The sequence below is a fragment of the Rhopalosiphum maidis genome, chromosome 4, assembly GCF_003676215.2.
Source record: "Rhopalosiphum maidis isolate BTI-1 chromosome 4, ASM367621v3, whole genome shotgun sequence".
Classification (NCBI taxonomy): Eukaryota; Metazoa; Arthropoda; class Insecta; order Hemiptera; family Aphididae; genus Rhopalosiphum; species Rhopalosiphum maidis.
The window spans coordinates 18,788,106-18,807,595 of NC_040880.1; the positions used below are offsets into that span (position 1 = coordinate 18,788,106).

The 19,490-nt window shown below is 27.1% G+C and overlaps 2 protein-coding genes across 2 annotated transcripts; one reads left to right on the plus strand and one right to left on the minus strand.

Annotated features, from left to right (window-relative positions):
- Positions 1-11,128: 11,128 nt before the first annotated feature.
- On the plus strand, positions 11,129-12,658 carry LOC113548991 (alkylated DNA repair protein alkB homolog 8-like). The gene is made up of 3 exons (XM_026950116.1): positions 11,129-11,419; positions 11,836-11,991; positions 12,063-12,658. Exons 1-3 carry the CDS (start codon positions 11,366-11,368, stop codon positions 12,645-12,647), a joined length of 795 nt encoding a protein of 264 aa, XP_026805917.1. The 5' UTR covers positions 11,129-11,365; the 3' UTR covers positions 12,648-12,658.
- Positions 12,659-13,639: 981 nt separating this feature from the next.
- LOC113550607 (DNA replication licensing factor Mcm7) lies at positions 13,640-19,237 on the minus strand. Its single transcript, XM_026952546.1, has 12 exons — positions 18,960-19,237; positions 18,760-18,863; positions 18,552-18,692; positions 18,350-18,480; positions 18,100-18,280; positions 17,892-18,029; positions 17,637-17,819; positions 15,553-15,766; positions 14,737-15,032; positions 14,488-14,669; positions 14,061-14,423; positions 13,640-14,001 (listed from the first exon to the last, which is right to left on the minus strand). The coding sequence occupies exons 1-12, from the start codon at positions 18,997-18,999 to the stop codon at positions 13,800-13,802; spliced, it is 2,175 nt and encodes a 724-aa protein (XP_026808347.1). The 5' UTR covers positions 19,000-19,237; the 3' UTR covers positions 13,640-13,799.
- Between the last annotated feature and the right edge of the window lie 253 nt (positions 19,238-19,490).

Sequence of the window (19,490 nt, forward strand, 5' to 3'; positions counted from 1 at the left end):
TTGTTTCTTAGTAGTCTATATTAAGTTCTGAAGAATTTTAACCAAGTATCATAATCAGCTTAATTCTCTATTGTAATCAACTTGGTGACTATTAAAAAATCTGTTCAAATGAGTATTATATGATATACAATGTTATTAGATAATTGCTTATTCAGTAGTAATTAATTTTTTAAACTGAGACCATCATTGTAAGTAGTACGGATTATGAGTTATATTGTTTTCACTAATGTTTTTTAATCAAATGTAATTAACATATTAACAATTAACTAACTAAATATTAATTAACAATAATACCTTATCTAGTTATTTAACCATACGTTTTTTGTGTATGTTGTTCTTTTTAACGTTATGTAGGTATATTAATATTATTACATCTGATTAAAGAATTAGTTAGAAATAATTTTAAGAAAAATAACAATAAATTATTATTAATTTTCAACTTGTACACTACACAGTTGTTCTAATTATAGCAGGTAGGCAAATAATTTATAATTTATTATTTTAATAGAACATGATTAAACACGTTTTGAGCATATTTATTTAAAATCAATCTTGATATAAGGTACGACAATAAACAAGCACAAGAACTCTATAACAATTATAAATGTGAGTTTTTGGTAAACTATACATCTTAACTATATACTAATATCTTAACCATTGTCAATCATTTCATGTGTTCCACTATAATAAATTTTAATAGATATGCTTATCGAATGTATAACACTTAAATCAATTGTTAATTCTTTCGGACAACAAATTTATCTAATTTTTTTTGTTTAAAAGCTCATCAAATTTTGAAAGTTAAAAATTAATCACAGCTTTTACCTATTAGAGAAATAACTTCCTTGTATTTTTTAATAAAATCTTGTAGAACTACCATTTGAATACTTGAATGTAACAAAATGTATTATACATATTGTATGTTTATATTTTTTAGTATTTGGAAAATTCCAAACATTATATTATAACACATTATTAGGTGTGTTTAGCGTGTTTTTTTAGTTTTCAATAAATCTAGAATGTTATAGTTATATACATATCACATAGGTATGTAAAAATTATTTTTGCAAAATTTCTGTGTAGTTAAATTGTTTTTGCGATTGTGCATCGATACGACAATAATTTTTAACTGTATTTAGTAATTATTATAGTATTTTTTTTCCAGTCGGTGTTGATACAATTAACAAACAAGCCAACTCGTTTATTAAGGTATAATGACAAAATATATAGATTGCTGTGAAAATATATTTTAACTGAAAACAAATAGTTATCAAATAAAGGAAAATATGTGTGAATACCTATTTATAGTTTCTAGTTTTAATGGGCCAACTATAATTATTAATTATACAAAACATACGTTTTCATCAAACAGCAAATGTAGATGATTGTTTATGATTTTTTGTTTTTGTTTTATATTATATTTTTAAATTTACATTGTGCCAATTTTCATGTTTATAAAATATATAATATTTGCTGTGTGGCGCCATCGATTGTGAATTAGTACCGCCTGCTGATTACAAGTGCCTGGTAGCGGTGGTGCGGGGTGAGAGAATATACGCAGTTAATAAAAATTCTTTTGGATGGGTCCTGCGCATAACAGTGTGTATTAGACAATGTCCAGTGACGCAAATAAGAAAATGTCCAATGGATTGAACTCCATACTCAATTTTATTTAAAATAAATTTATATATATATAATTTTAAGAAAATTTGTATTTTTGAAATTTTGTTTCAAATACCTTTAACGGCTTTAACATACTCGTTTATGTATATAAACAAGTAAGAACATGTTAAATTTAACATACCTTTATGAACACACGATTATTTTATTAATAATAAAAGTAAAATGTGAAAACAAATTTTATTCAATCCTTTTTCCAACTCTAATATAGTATATAATATTTATAATTGTCTACATAGCCAGCGCATCACCATTTAAAAAATAATGATTTCAACATATTTACTCATTTTTCAAAAAATATGGCATACTTATGATAGTATGACATGCGTGTCATTATTCATCGGATAAAATTTCGAATTATAAATAAGTAAATTAATAATATATTTATTATTATTTAATATTTATACCTTCACCTAAGGAGAATAAAAATGGCTTACCTACTACTTAGACGATATTAAAATAAATAATATAATTTCATCTATCTAATTACAAATTTTGATGAATTGTTTAATGAAATTAAAATCAAAATTAAAAAGTTCATGGTGCTGTCCTCTAAATAATGTTAAATGGTTCTCAACATAAAAACAATTGTATCCAGTGGCCAGATTATATTCATAAAAATAAATAATATAAAATAATATTGTCAAAATATAGTACCTACCTCTACTGAAAATACCTCTTGTCTCTATAATCTGTCTACTCTGTCATTTTATTTTTATTTTATTCTACTTATTCCCATCAATTGTTCTTATTGTTCTATTTTGTAACAGATTGAATATAATCTTTAAAAAAAACAATAATACTAATAATAATATTGATATGCTAAATTTACAATTTCCTAGAGTCTAGTCTAGGACTAATAATGTTACCAACTGTTTGATTTTCGAAAAGAACATAACTTGGGATGTTCGATTTGGTTAAAAAAAATTGGCCCAGAAATTGTTGATTATTTAAGCATACATAATTCTTTAAGTTCAATCCGTTCTTAAATGTTAAGGTTTGTAACATCACTAAGTCTGGACAACAGGATATATTTTATAATCCATTGGAATTTATGCCATAAATGGATACGGCATTTTATAAAAAATTGTTAGCTAACACAACTGATATCGCAATATATTACGTATCTTTTTTTCATTCTTGTTTAAATTTTAGTATCTTGATCACTTCTGTGCATGTGAGAAATTTCGTTTCCTCTCCATTATTTTAGCCAAAAATCGTATGTTTAATTAAGATAATAATGCAATATCTATAAGTTTAGTATCAATGAATGAATTGCTTTGAATTCACTCTGTATAATGATAAAAGTGAAAAATAATGTTTTCATAAAATCCATATCTATTACAACTATTATCAATGTTTTTGTATGATAATATAATAGACATGTGCCATATTATAGTTAGTGTTCACACTATTTTTAGACTTTAGTGCCAGACCTAACAAAAACAATATCAATAATTCTACAAATTCCATTCAAGTAATTTAAAAAAATAAAATATTTATCTATAACTATAATCTACATACATATAATAATATTTTCAAATTTTCCGACTTACTAAAAGTAAATATGTAATAAGAAAACTTGAAGGTTAAAAAAGGAAATAATGATTATTATTGTATCAATGTATAAAATATATGCACATATATATGAATATACTTAGATGTACTAATTTATTCAGGTTCCAGATGTATATAATTAATATATAAAACATTCATATTATATAATTATATTACAAATATTTCTTTATCACTGTATGATATCATATAAATATTATAATCAAAATCAAACAAGTCAAAAACCCAAATTCAATATAAATATGAAACATGATAAATTTGTATATTCTGTGCATCACTTTGGCTAACCGGTAATCGAGATCTCGGATATTTTTTTATATTAGAGCCTCACGAAAGCCTAAAAGGAAAATATGTATAATAAAATCATTAATGAGTTATATTATTCGAGTTTCAATTTTTCCATTTTTTAATATTACAATTAATAAATAATAACAATAATTAAAATATAGTTTATTCTTTACAGAACCCTTTACATGCAAATTGTGCGACATTACACTTACGGTAAAACCATTGTTAACGGAATGTATAATAAAATTATGAGCAGGCCGGATCATCGAAATCTCAACATATAGAAAACCTAAATGTTTCACTTGGATCTAACTCTGAACAGAACAAGATAATCTTGAATTTCAAAATCAAAAAAGTTTAATCAACAAAATCTACAATATAATTATAATTGATGAACGAAGGTACTTATCGCTGTCTTGTGATAAACGACGTTGCGTACTCGTCATCTGGGTGATTTTCGAAATCATCTGGTACGGTGTTTGACAATATAATAAAATTCTAAATAAAAGTTTATTTCCAATCTAAAGTCAAAAACGAGTGCTCGTAAAACCCTTTCCACGACAAGATGTCCTCCTCGATTGAAGATAACGTCACAAAAGCTTCATTAAACGATGACTTCCTTGGTCTTGATTCCATCATAAATTACATACTTACAACCATTGTCAACAGCATCACAGATCAAGAACACGAGACAGTCGAAAGTGTGGCGGAGGAATTGTTGTTTTTGGTGTGTGAAACGTCGTCCGGCGGAGACGCGCAGTCTGAATCTCTGCAGGCCGTCGATACGATACCACCGACCTAGAAACGGCTGCAGTCGTCTAATACGAACCACCAGGTGATGCCGAACCCGGTACCGGTCACTGTCGGTTCTATAGCATCAACACTAATCACTTATTCCATGTTTTGGTCGCCGCCGTCTGTCGCCAGAATCGTCATTCATCACTATGTCGTAGCGCATTAGCTCCATCGCCGTAAACTGCTACTCTCGAAGCCGAGGCATTCGAGCTCTCGCCTTTTGTAATGGTCAACGTATCATGAGCTCTCAAGCAAACTCGCCCATGACAATCATGGTTTGCTCGCAGTACCGGTCGCCAGAATGTTGCAAAGATCGGCCATCCCGTATCCCCCTCCTTTAATTGTGTCGTCCTGTCAATGTTTTTTTTTCATTTTTTCTAAAATTGTTGGGTACTTTAACAATTTTTTTTCTTATTTATATAATATGTTTTGTTTTTTGTAATTTATTAAATTAACCACTTTCGCAACTTTTTTCTCAACACATTTTGTTTTAGTCTACAACATATTATTAATTATTGTCCATTTTTTTTTTATTTTTTTTTTCCTAAAACTACTGGCAAATTTTTTCCTTTCCGAATTTTGGTTTTTTTTTATGGTAAATTGTGTACTACGTTGAACCACGCATTTTTTTTCATTAACTTAATTATTCTGAAATTTAAAATGTATTTTTATGTGTGAGTCAGTAAGCCACGTTTTTTCAATATGTTAAAAAGGTTAATAAAATTTCTTTGTAATATACAAAAAAATATTGTTTCTTCTTTTTTATATTATTAAGAATATAATATTTAAATGATGTTACCTAATTAACGAAATAATGACTAATAAAATCGTTAATTTATAATATTTATAAATACTTAACAAAAGATTTGTTTATATATAGAGTTTCATAAACATGTTCATGGTGATATATCGATCTGCATGTACTATAACTACTAAATACGTATTATATAATGTTACAAGATATAGTTGAAACATCGTATACTTCAAAAACTGTGAATTTTAAATACAACGATACAACCCCGACAGACACAAGCAGTAATAATGTTGAAAAAGTGAGATTAAACAACCAATTTACATTTTAGAGAAAATTAAAGTTTTTATACTTTGTGTTATACTACCTTAGTCGAAATAATCTAAATTATTATTGTATTACTTACCCCTTCGGTGTCTTATCGATTTTTAATGTGCTAAGATATTTTCATGTTTGACTATGCATACACAACATCGATCATGTTTTGACTATGATGTGATGTATCATATCTATACTACGTTTGCCGACAGAATTTCGTTACTTCGCGCATACAATTGATGTTGAGGAATAGGGATTTGGATGTTTGCAGTAATAAGCAAGATACAGTGCATTTTTGTTTGGGTGCAAGTGGTGCTGTTGTTAAATTATCTAGATGAACAGTAAAAAAAAAATGAAATATAATATTATAATAAATGAAATTTATATAACATGCACTGTAGTACGCCAGTACTGTACTTATTTTGTCTACGCTATACGCCGGGTAACACTTTATGTTCGATAAAACAATATATGTTTTCAAAAGCTTATAATATTATGTTTAACAATTATACGCGGTTATTGCATCAGTTGTTATTTCAACCCATATAACATATTATATAAAAGGAATGAATTGTTTTAAAACATTTTTTGAAAAATATATTATGCACTATTATAATTAACCATAAATGAATAAATATAATTTTTATTACTAATAAAATTAGGCATTCATATGTCTGTTAATTTGTAATAAATAAATAAATATTATATACTTTAATACAGTATAACCACACAAAAAGAAGGAAAATAAAATACCTAATAATTATCATTAACCACGTAGTGATGCGGTTGCGGCATCGTTGACGCCAAGCTATAATAATAATAGCATATTATACTATTATACCTACTTATAACTATTGAGTTTCGGTTGCATTAACACAGCGGCTATGACTCATTTTAATTCGACGCTATAGTAAACTGAAAATGAGCGAATAACGCGCGTGCTACTACAAAATTAAAACCAATTGAGACCTATTAAATATTATGTAATTCGATAGTTATTATTTCTTAATTTTATTATGTTATATTTATGTATATGACGCGTTTTGTATGCGAGAAACTGCTTTTTTTCTATACCTATCATATACAGAGTGTCCCGCGAGGATTTACCCATTGTAAAATCTCCTGAAATAATGGAGATATCATAATTCTGGTTTTTTAATAAGATTCACAGGGGCAAGAACTACAAATATTTCATGTTTTAATTTTTTTTATGTTTTGGTAAAAAAGTTAAAAAAATGTATTTTTTTATTTAATTATTTAAAAAAACATTGAAGATAGCCATTTTGTAGAGTTTTATTTTTCTAAAAATATTGACGATTTTTAATATTTTAATTTCATCAATTTCCTGGTTTTTAATATTTTTTCTAGTTTCAAAAAAACTGCGAATTATTTAATATGATAGTGCCATAGTGGTATCATTGTATCAAACATGTGGCCCGCGTGCTCGTACAGCTGGCCAACGGGTTTCAGTGTGGCTCGCAATAAACGTCATATTTTATTCAACATTGTTAAATTTTTAAATAAAGTTAATAATTATTGTACAAAATATCAATATGTACATTTTTGTTATACCTAGTATTAAATATGGTTATATTATAATAGTTATAATAAATAGATAAAACAAATGTATTTTGTTTACTTTGAATTAGTAAAAAAAGGTGTTTTGTCCACCAACGCATAATTATGTAATAGTTAATATTTTATGGCTTGTTGGTGATTTGAGTATGGCATAGTCTGCAATTTAAATATTTAATTTAATGTTTCGATACTATTATCTTGTCCCATTTTTTGGCAAGACATAAACATAATCATAATTTTGCATTTTTTTTCAAAACTAGAAAAAATATTAAAAATCAGGAAATTAATGAAATTAAAATGTTAAAATATCAATATTTTCAGAAAAAAAAAACCACAAAATGGCAATCTTCAACTTTTTTTAAATAATTAAATATAAAAATAGATTTTATAACTTTTTTACCAAAACATAAAAAGAAATTAAAACATGAAATTTTTGTAGTTCTTGACCCTGTGAATCTTATTAAAAAACCAGAATTCTGATATCTCCATTATTTCAGGAGATATCGCAATGGGTAAATCCTCACGAGACACACTGTATATCATTAAGTTAAATTTAAAAATTATAAAAATTTTTAAAAAAAATAGCATACATAAAATTAAATTTATTAATGCCTCATTCAAGCTTTGTGTTTTATGTTTTATGATCAGTTAAAAATAATGCATTTTTTTACAATATTATACCATCAGTTTTTAGTTTTTGTGTTATAATTATTAGGAACTTAACTTTTTAATAAAAATGAATAAACAAATTTATTTAAATTAGAAAGTTTACTGTTAAGTTATGTTATTATTGAATTGCATTGCTAATTTGTTTATCTCTACGAAACTACATTTTAACTTTCTGTTTTATTTGTCATATTATAAAGAATAAATTAAAAATTATTGTATGATGAGTACAAAAAATAATATCAATAATATAATTTAAAAACTAAACGCTTATATAATACTATATACCAACATTACTTCAACTGTATCATTAATCCTTTTAAACTTAAATATCTAAAATATAGATATAAATATATTTTTATTCAATATTAAAACAACTCTTTATTATGAATTTTAGTATGTGGAATGTTTAAATAAACTAAATGAAGAAAAGCTTGGAGAAGGCGAATTATCTGAAGAAGAAGTAGTGGAATTGGCTGGTGATGACTTTTATACAAAATTAGCTGCGAGTTTGGCACCAGAAATATATGGCCACGAAGATGTCAAAAAAGCGCTGTTATTACTTTTAGTTGGTGGTGTAGACAGAGCACCTGATGGAATGAAAATCAGAGGTAAAAATCATATATTACAAAATTTGTTATTTTTATTTTTACTGACATTGTTTTATATTTCCTTGGGCATAAAAAATTTCAGTTATGAATTTAAAAAATTTTAGCACGATCAAATTTTAGTATAATTGCAGATTAATTTTATTTTTTATGTTAGGTTTAAACACTATCTTACGGTCGTATTAAATACGGTTATATTGTAATAATTATAATAAATAGATAAAACAAATGTATTTTGTTTACTTTGAATTAGTAAAAAAAGGTGTTTTGTCAACCAACGCATAATTATGTAATAGTTAATATTTTATGGCTTGTTGGTGATTTGAGTATGGCATAGTCTGCAATTTAAATATTTAATTTAATGTTTCGATACTATTATCTTGTCCCATTTTTTGGCAAGACATAAACATAATCATAATTTTGCATTTTTTTTCAAAACTAGAAAAAATATTAAAAATCAGGAAATTAATGAAATTAAAATGTTAAAATATCAATATTTTCAGAAAAAAAAAACCACAAAATGGCAATCTTCAACTTTTTTTAAATAATTAAATATAAAAATAGATTTTATAACTTTTTTACCAAAACATAAAAAGAAATTAAAACATGAAATTTTTGTAGTTCTTGTCCCTGTGAATCTTATTAAAAAATCAGAATTCTGATATCTCCATTATTTCAGGAGATATCGCAATGGGTAAATCCTCACGGGACATCTTGTATATAAATTAATAAATTATTTTCGTAATCGATCGGCGTTCATGCATTCCCGCTTGCACGATGTGGATTAGGTTTACTGCGAACAAGACAATAAAAAAATACCCGCATCGTGTAGTAATACTAGCTCATATTTTTAAAAAAACATTGATGATATTATTTTAATATACATGATATTTAACAAGTGCAAGTGGTGAGTAAACTTACTCAGCATAGTGTATCTATACATCAAGTGCTTCTTAAATACCTACCAATTTTATTATTATTTATATCAAGAGACGTGAATTATTGACGTACTTTAATAGTTTAATATATTATAAAAACAAAACAATAGTTTTGAAAAAATATTCCATTGTTGGCTATTTTATCGTTATTATTTTTTTTTATGTAATTTACTTTTTTGAAGAAAAATATTATTTTTTAATGAATGTAGATATATAACATCGTTGTATTAAATGTATATTGTTTAAACAGTATAAAGAGTATAGCATATAAATCAATATTTTGCAGGGGGGTATAATAGATAAAATATAAGAATACAAATTACAAAAAATATAATAAACTCGCGTGCGAGACGACCACTCAGCCGTCTTCAACTGACGAACAACTTACTGTAACAATCTGTAGTTACATATAAACCGGGCACGGGAAATCACGTAATCGCAATTGCAGTTAGTAAACATATTATACAGGTACATTATACACACAACACACACGTCAGGCGACAGGCTGTTAAAAAGAAATATAATATTAAAAGCTGCAATAGACGTTGCCTCGAATGGCATTTACCAAACAACAAATTTACAAACGTGGTTTTGATTGACATATGACACGAACAATAATTACACATGCAACTAAAAATGCACAGCACTAATAATTACATATTAGAGTGTTATTGGATCGCTAACTATGCGATCAGTCCTGCTATGGATACATGACAGTGGGACGATGTGCGATGTCCGGTAGCTCCAGGGAACATTTAAAATTGTTAACTTATTCGTGAAGCAAACAACTCTGCTTAGATATCTTGAATAATTTTACACTTAGCTGTCTCAGCTAATTTGCTTCATTGACCTAAATTCGAATATTGACAAAAATCAGTAGGATATTCAACCTCCTCGACATAAGTATTTAAGTCCAATAAGTGTTTGGTGAAATCTAAATTATAGAGGAATATTGTTAAAATCGGCGGTTGGTTGTAGTTGTTTGGTAAAAATTGGTGTTATACAGATATCAGAATTTATATTAGATTGAAATACTTATACATGAATAATTACACTCCATCACTCGTAATGGTCGGTGGTCGTCGTTACGACGTTACGGATCAGATTACACGAAGAACGTCACCCAGGCCAGTCGTGGATGTTGCAACCGGGCCGTAGGTACTGCTATAATAAACAACTCGTTCGGTCTATCGTCACAATTCTCTCGTTATTCGAAAGAGTCGAGCTATTTGTTTTCTGAAGTGGTGATTGATAGAAACGAACGTTGGCGGTACGATTTAATAATTGTACTATGTCCTAGTGACTTCTGTGGATCAAGTCACTATATTGTATGATGACGTCGAAATTTATTACCGAATTATAGTCTTACGTTGTTTTTTTTTTGACATATTATGTCATATAGAATAGGTACGCATACGCTAAGTCCACATGTGACTAATATCGATAATATTTATCGTATATTTTCAACTATACTATATTAGTACCAAATACACGATCGTGAACTTAAAATTCGAATCTGCACATGGAATAAGATCTGGAATAAGGATTATGGATAATTCACCATAATATTATAATCAAGAATAAAAATAATAATTACAATTGTAAAATGTGTACCGTATGATTACTACAAATTAATTTTTATTGTGAATTTTTGATGTGTTGTTATTAAGTAATTGAGCTGTGTCATACATTTACAAAAGTGCAAGACCAAAACCAAATAAAGTGATCCTCAATATTTTTCTCATTTCTCATTACTACTAACGCCCAACACTAGTGGTAGAAATGTGTACCAGTTAACCGTAACAAGCACGGTCTTATATAAGACCGTGGTAACAAGATTCTTATTACTCTGCGAGCTAACCTGAATAATATCAATCCGTTTACTATCACACTTATCACAGTGACTATATCACACTTTTGAATACCGAATTCATTGGCACGCGCTTCACGTGACACAATCAATTTGAATTAAAGTTTTGCTATTTTTCAAAATATTCAATTTTTATCTTTGCCTTTACCTTTGTTTATGGTCATACATTCTGTATTTTCTCTACTTGTGAACATTTTGGATTTGATTAATGTACCTACTATAAATATTATAGTTTTTAAACTACATCTACGTCATACCATTTAGTGTAGTACAATATTTGCAGATTACAAATGATATTATGTCTTTGAATGAAAAAAATGCGTCAACACTTGAATCTCAACATGTTCATGATGTGTGTTCATATTAATTTATACTATCTATTTATTATTGGTGATGTTAATATGTAAAAACTACAAATGGTGTTTGAAAATCAAATTAAAAATGGAAATATTATTTTTTAAGTTAACAATTTGTCATTATTATTTTAGTATTAATATAAAATTTTATAAAAGTTGATTTGGAATACCTAATAAATAATAATATAATCAATTTATTTAGTATCTTTATTGATGATATATTAATTTAAATTTATAGTACTAAGTGCTAAAGTATTAGATCGGGATTTATTGGTGTTTTATTAATATAATAAATAGATATTTATTTACGAATTATTATAAAATTATGCTTTTATCTAAAATTAATTTTAAATTTAATTTTCTTGTAAATACTACTACTTGTAATTTAATTTTAATCATTTTGTTTTTATAGGTTTATGAAAACATAGCGTCACATTTTAGTGAAACACGACAGAAACCTTGGCCAAATGTTGTTAAGTTTTTAAACAAATCTAAGCCCGGTGCAATTATTTTAGATGTTGGTTGTGGAAATGCTAAATATTTTACCAATACTACTGATACTTATCAGGTATATAGTATATAGTATAAATAATATTTTTAAATTATTCTATTATTTACCTAAAACATTATTACTTGTAGTTGGGTTGTGATCGAAGTACTCAATTAGCTCAAATTTGTAAAAATCGTAACCATCAAGTATTTAACTGTGATTGTCTTCAATTACCAATACGTTCAGATTGTGTTGATTTATGTATTAGTATAGCTGTTCTTCATCATTTGGCCACAAATGATCGACGTTTAAAAGCTTTAAGGGAAATTAACCGAGTACTAGCAGTTGGAGGCCAAGCACTTGTATATGTGTGGGCTAAAGAACAGTGTAGAAATCAAAACCTTTCCACTTATTTGAAACAGGGAAAGGTTAATAAACATAAGCCAGAATCAAAACTTGAATCGACTAAAGAATTTTGTGTGGAATCAATTGACGTCAATTTACCAGTACATACAAATCGTTCAAATTTCATACATAACGACTTGTTAGTACCCTGGAAGTTGAATCAAAAAAAAGAACAAGAAAATGAATCTAAAACACATCTAAGATATTATCACGTATTTGAAGAATCTGAACTGAAATTATTATGTGAACAAATTGATAACTGTAAAGTGATTGATTATTATTATGATCAGGGTAACTGGTGTGTGATATTTGAAAAAATTAAAATTTAAGTACTTGTTATTGTATATTGTTATTATTTCTAATCCACTAATAATATCAGACAATATTGATTTACCATATTTATTGATAATACTGATTGAAATTGTAGTATATTTTTAGATAACAGTACATCTATTCAGTGATTAAAATGAAAAAACCCTTATTAATAAGAATTTTTAAGTTCCTATATGGCTTAAGTTTACATACATACATGATTTTAGTCTACATAACTTTTTGAGAATTTCAATTTTGAAAACAATCTTATGTTAGATTAAATGCAGTAATAGTAATATTTTATTTATTTAAACATGAATAAATAACGCTATTCTTTTCTTTTAACCATATCTATTATCTAAATTAAATAATATAATTTATATTACATACATACTAATATAAATATATATTTCTTTTTTGTTAATAAATATACAATCTGAATATGTGCTTAAATATGACATGAGTGGCACGAGAAAATAAGTAACTCAAGGATTATACATTAAATTTGATTTTATTTGTTATTAATTTCAAGGATTAAAAATACAGGTCACAGCAGTATCTTTTTTTAAACTTCTTCAAGCATTGATCCAGAGTTAAGTGCAGAAATAAAAGGATTTGGATAATTTTATAGATGTGAACTAAATATAACCTAACTAATATTTAAAATATTTATTTCTGTATGTATAGGGATAAAAATTTTTATTATACAGAATATAGCACGTGATTTCTTAGAAATAACTTGCTTTATATTGTAAAAATTGATTAAACGTAATTTATTATAAATATAATTTGTTTTAAGTATGCATAAATATTTAATTCTTAATTTAACAACATAACAATAGTTTTTATGTTATGGAAGTCTGTATACTATTCCACAATAAAGTCCTATTTGTTAAATGTTATTAAATTTATTAAAATTATAACTATTTATGATAATATCAAGTCTTGGATTTTATTTATTAATTATATATATATTTTTTAAGATAAAAAATAAGAATTTAAGTTATTTATAAACTAAAATAAGTTGTACTTGGTTTTTAAAACAAAAAAATTAAATATAAATCATAACATAACTTTCATATTGATTGATTACAAAAAGTCATTTTATCTTTTAATTATAGTACATAAATACAAAAATTGAGATGAAAATTTAAAATTAAGAAAAGTACTTATATAAAAGTAATTGTAGTTTTAGCTTGATTAACTTGCCACACATTAAGCATTTCATATTCTTCAATGCAACTATCAACTTGTGACGTGTTGAATCCTTTACTGGTACAATATTCTCTAATATCAGACATTTTAACAACAATTCGTCCTCCAGCTAATTCTCTTATTACATTGAATATACAGTCCACAACAGTTTGAGGTCTAAAAATAAATAAGTCATTTTAACGAAATTTCAGGATAAAATTATTTATACAAAATACCTTCCAGTTTTCTTGTCAATTTGCATTAAAGATATTTTAGACATTTCTAGAAGTCTCATAGCTTCAACTACATCTTCACGTTCTACTACATCCGATAATCTAAGTTTAGCTAAAGCTGTAGATATCCTGAGTATGGCCAAAAGATTTCTTGCAGAGGTAAATGTTGTATCACCATTGTTACGTGAATCTTTACGCAAGTCAACATATGAATTGACAAGAAATTCTGTAAGCTCTACAGGAACAGTAGGAGTTTTCTTCTTACACAAATCAATATAACGGCGTATCAAGCTCATATCAAATGCTTGTACTTTGGTTGGTGGTTGACGACTATGCTTGTGAACATATGTTATATGTTGTGCTAACCTAGGTTAGTTATATAATAATTTTATTAATTAATAATATTTACTATAGGTTTAATTAATATTACTTAAGATCATTTTTACGATCGGGCTTGTCTTGAATTAACCATAATAAATCAAAACGAGAAAGTAAAGCTGCTGGAAGTTGGATATTTGCTTCAATTGAACGTTTAGGATCATATCTTCCATAAGCAGGATTGGCTGCAGCCAATATACTCACACGAGCATTCAAACGTGTCATTATTCCAGCCTAAATAAAATATAATTAATTATATAATATATAAATAGATTCTTTGAAATATATTTAAAAAATATACTTTAGCAATTGAAATAGTTTGTTGTTCCATCACTTCGTGAATAGCAGTTCGATCAGACTCTGCCATTTTGTCAAATTCATCTATACAACATACACCTTGGTCAGCTAATACAAGTGCACCGCCTTCTAGGACCATTTCATTGGTTAAAGGATCCTTCATTACAGCAGCAGTGAGACCAACACCTGAAGAACCTCGACCAGTAGTATACTGACTACGACGTGCAAGTCGTTCAATAAATGAGAGCAATTGTGATTTTGCTACACCAGGGTCTCCCATTAAACAAATATTGATGCTTCCTAACAAAGACAAAAATACAATTAATTAATAATTAATAATATTTATGCAAGTTTTTTTTTATAAATTTATAGATTTATCTTATTATCTAGTTGCATTTTATCTAAGTTTAAGCTGAAAATACTTTATATGTAATTAATAATTGTACTAGTTTACTTAGGTAAGATTTATTTATAAATTACAGAAATTAATTACATAATATCATGATACAACAATTAGTTGTTTGTTTTTATTTTCAATGGGTAAAATTCAAGTTTTCATAAACTCAACCCTTTTTTGTGTCTAGGAAATCAAACATTAATCATTTGTATTTTTAAAAATTCAACTAAAAATTATAAAATGTAATGACGGTAAGATAGTGTTTAAACCTAACATAAAAAATAAAATTAATCTGCAATTATACTAAAATTTGATCGTGCTAAAATTTTTTAAATTCATAACTGAAATTTTTTATGCCCAAGGAAATATAAAACAATGTCAGTAAAAATAAAAATAACAAATTTTGTAATATATGATTTTTACCTCTGATTTTCATTCCATCAGGTGCTCTGTCTACACCACCAACTAAAAGTAATAACAGCGCTTTTTTGACATCTTCGTGGCCATATATTTCTGGTGCCAAACTCGCAGCTAATTTTGTATAAAAGTCATCACCAGCCAATTCCACTACTTCTTCTTCAGATAATTCGCCTTCTCCAAGCTTTTCTTCATTTAGTTTATTTAAACATTCCACATACTAAAATTCATAATAAAGAGTTGTTTTAATATTGAATAAAAATATATTTATATCTATATTTTAGATATTTAAGTTTAAAAGGATTAATGATACAGTTGAAGTAATGTTGGTATATAGTATTATATAAGCGTTTAGTTTTTAAATTATATTATTGATATTATTTTTTGTACTCATCATACAATAATTTTTAATTTATTCTTTATAATATGACAAATAAAACAGAAAGTTAAAATGTAGTTTCGTAGAGATAAACAAATTAGCAATGCAATTCAATAATAACATAACTTAACAGTAAACTTTCTAATTTAAATAAATTTGTTTATTCATTTTTATTAAAAAGTTAAGTTCCTAATAATTATAACACAAAAACTAAAAACTGATGGTATAATATTGTAAAAAAATGCATTATTTTTAACTGATCATAAAACATAAAACACAAAGCTTGAATGAGGCATTAATAAATTTAATTTTATGTATGCTATTTTTTTTAAAAATTTTTATAATTTTTAAATTTAACTTAATGATATACAGTGTGTCTCGTGAGGATTTACCCATTGCGATATCTCCTGAAATAATGGAGATATCAGAATTCTGGTTTTTTAATAAGATTCACAGGGTCAAGAACTACAAAAATTTCATGTTTTAATTTCTTTTTATGTTTTGGTAAAAAAGTTATAAAATCTATTTTTATATTTAATTATTTAAAAAAAGTTGAAGATTGCCATTTTGTGGTTTTTTTTTTCTGAAAATATTGATATTTTAACATTTTAATTTCATTAATTTCCTGATTTTTAATATTTTTTCTAGTTTTGAAAAAAAATGCAAAATTATGATTATGTTTATGTCTTGCCAAAAAATGGGACAAGATAATAGTATCGAAACATTAAATTAAATATTTAAATTGCAGACTATGCCATACTCAAATCACCAACAAGCCATAAAATATTAACTATTACATAATTATGCGTTGGTGGACAAAACACCTTTTTTTACTAATTCAAAGTAAACAAAATACATTTGTTTTATCTATTTATTATAACTATTATAATATAACCATATTTAATACTAGGTATAACAAAAATGTACATATTGATATTTTGTACAATAATTATTAACTTTATTTAAAAATTTAACAATGTTGAATAAAATATGACGTTTATTGCGAGCCACACTGAAACCCGTTGGCCAGCTGTACGAGCACGCGGGCCACATGTTTGATACAATGATACCACTATGGCACTATCATATTAAATAATTCGCAGTTTTTTTGAAACTAGAAAAAATATTAAAAACCAGGAAATTGATGAAATTAAAATATTAAAAATCGTCAATATTTTTAGAAAAATAAAACTCTACAAAATGGCTATCTTCAATGTTTTTTTAAATAATTAAATAAAAAAATACATTTTTTTTAACTTTTTTACCAAAACATAAAAAAAATTAAAACATGAAATATTTGTAGTTCTTGCCCCTGTGAATCTTATTAAAAAACCAGAATTATGATATCTCCATTATTTCAGGAGATTTTACAATGGGTAAATCCTCGTGGAGACACTGTGTGTATATAAATATATTTTAATTTAAATTACGAATCACACATTGTACTTATTATACATACAGTACATTTTATACTGCAATTATAATTAAGTTTTTTAATGCATTAAATTCATAGCTCTATTAATAAATACTGATTATATATTTTTTTATACTTAAAAAAGAGAAAACTTGGATTTTTTATATCACAATTTATTTTAAAATATTGCTTTTAAGAGATCAAAAAAATTTAATATTTAAAATCTTATCACGTTTTATAATAATATATAAAATAACTTTATGAATATTGTAAAGATTTTTTATCTAGACTACTCACATGGGCTTCAAGAAAAGTATCAGATAATAGACCTTGCTGAATCTGCCGGAATCCAGAACGAACCAAAGGTAAAAATATACCAGTTACCGATATGTGGTCCCCTGGTACTGCTTGCCGTGTAGCTTCACCTCTACATAACACAGTTAATGAACGTGGAATATTACCAACTGGAACTTGATCACTCTAAATAAAACCACAAAAGATATGTAAAATTTATAATTTATTATAACTACTTTCATTTAAATATTAATTTACCAGTTCTTGAATTCTGAGTTCTTGAAATTTTATAAATTTAGATCCTCTAGTTTGTAAGTACAATCGACTACCTGGTTTATTAGTTGAACATTCTGCACTTGGACAGAATTCTAAAGGTTTGAAAGTTAGTGAATTAACCTATTAAACAGCATTATATTAATATTAATATTTATTGCAAAAGAATTGTTACGAAAATGTAAATACATACGGGTTGATAAGTTTCTCCACCACATAGATCACAAGAATAAGTAGCAACTACAACCATAGGCTTTACTTCTGTACTCCTCATAACAATTCCACGCACAGATATTAATTTACCAATGCTATTAGCTTTCACATCACGAATAGGTAATTCTTTCCTAGTGCTTAGATCTTTAAAATATATTTCACTAAAGCAAAACAAAGAAAAATAAAATAATAAAATAATACTTTTGGAAATAATAACATTATTTTCTTACAATCTTCGCATTAGTTCAGGAGGATATCTATTAGTAGGAGCGATATTTTCATCAGCTTGTCTCATTCTTTGTCTTTGCTGGGCCAATATTCTGTGTTCAATATACACATCCAATGCATCTTTGTTTTCAGGCTTGAAAAAAAAGAAAGGGGATAAATTCTAAACTTTTAAGGGAGTAATTCATAATTAGGTAGTTTACTTACTTCATGATCTTTGTAATTTGGCAATAGATCTTGCACAATATCACCAATCATGGAAGAGTACCGACGGCAATTGGCAGCTACAGCATCAGCCAACAAGTTATCAAAATGATCTAAATCGTCGAGCTCGATGTACAGAGACACCTATAAAAACAACAAGGCTATAACGATTGAGTACACTTAATTATGCGACGTCACTCAGTTAAATTACCTGTTCGCGATGTGCGAGCTTGGCCAACTGTACGGCATATTTGGCATGCTTTTGGTTGTCCTTGTCTAACGCCTGGTAGTTTTGCAAGAATTCCGTGAGTTTTGCTACAAACAAGACGGTGAGTATTGGGTTTATGTCATATAGAAAACGTAGGTAAGAACAATTTCTTAAAAAATAAAAAAATTAATAATATTTTTTACCTTTGTCGGCTTCGTAGTCTCTGAAGCCAGCTTTAGCCATGGTGTCCCGTGTGTCAGCCGTATATTGTAAAACGTTTGTTCGGGGCTAATGAATCGGCGGCAAACGTCGGTGTACGAAAATCAGAATTCGGAAGGGCAGATATTAGTAGCAACTAGCAAGTAGAGAGCCCTAAACCCTCAGACTTCAGAGTCAGATAACGGAAACGGATAGACGTTAAAACACGCACGGCGATTGGATGTGAAATAGTGGAAACTGGTAGTGGAACGTGTGTAGTCCGCCTGCTTTGTGGATAAACAAAATATTGGCGGGAATCTTGCCGCAGCTGATAGCGTGCGAGGCGCAACCAGTGTTACTCCGACATCTCCATTCGCCGCGGCGGCGACACCGCCGGCCACTGCTCGAGTTCGGCTGACACGTCTTGAATTCTTGATGATTAATAATTGATAATTTTACTAATTACTAGTTAGGTTAGGGTCTATGATAATTATTACTAAATTTGTACTGTTCTATGGTAATGTCAATATGATATA

Coding starts and splice junctions, on each gene's coding strand:
- LOC113550607 (XM_026952546.1), bottom strand. CDS start 18,999: ATGGCTAAAGCTGGCTTCAGAGACTACGAAGCCGACAAAG. Junction 18,693..18,759: donor AGCTCGCACATCGCGAACAG/GTAATTTAACTG, acceptor TTGTTTTTATAG/GTGTCTCTGTACATCGAGCT. Junction 14,002..14,060: donor ATTGACAAGAAAACTGGAAG/GTATTTTGTATA, acceptor ATTTATTTTTAG/ACCTCAAACTGTTGTGGACT.
- LOC113548991 (XM_026950116.1), top strand. CDS start 11,366: ATGTCTTTGAATGAAAAAAATGCGTCAACACTTGAATCTCAACATGTT. Junction 11,420..11,835: donor AATCTCAACATGTTCATGAT/GTGTGTTCATAT, acceptor TTGTTTTTATAG/GTTTATGAAAACATAGCGTC. Junction 11,992..12,062: donor ATACTACTGATACTTATCAG/GTATATAGTATA, acceptor TATTACTTGTAG/TTGGGTTGTGATCGAAGTAC.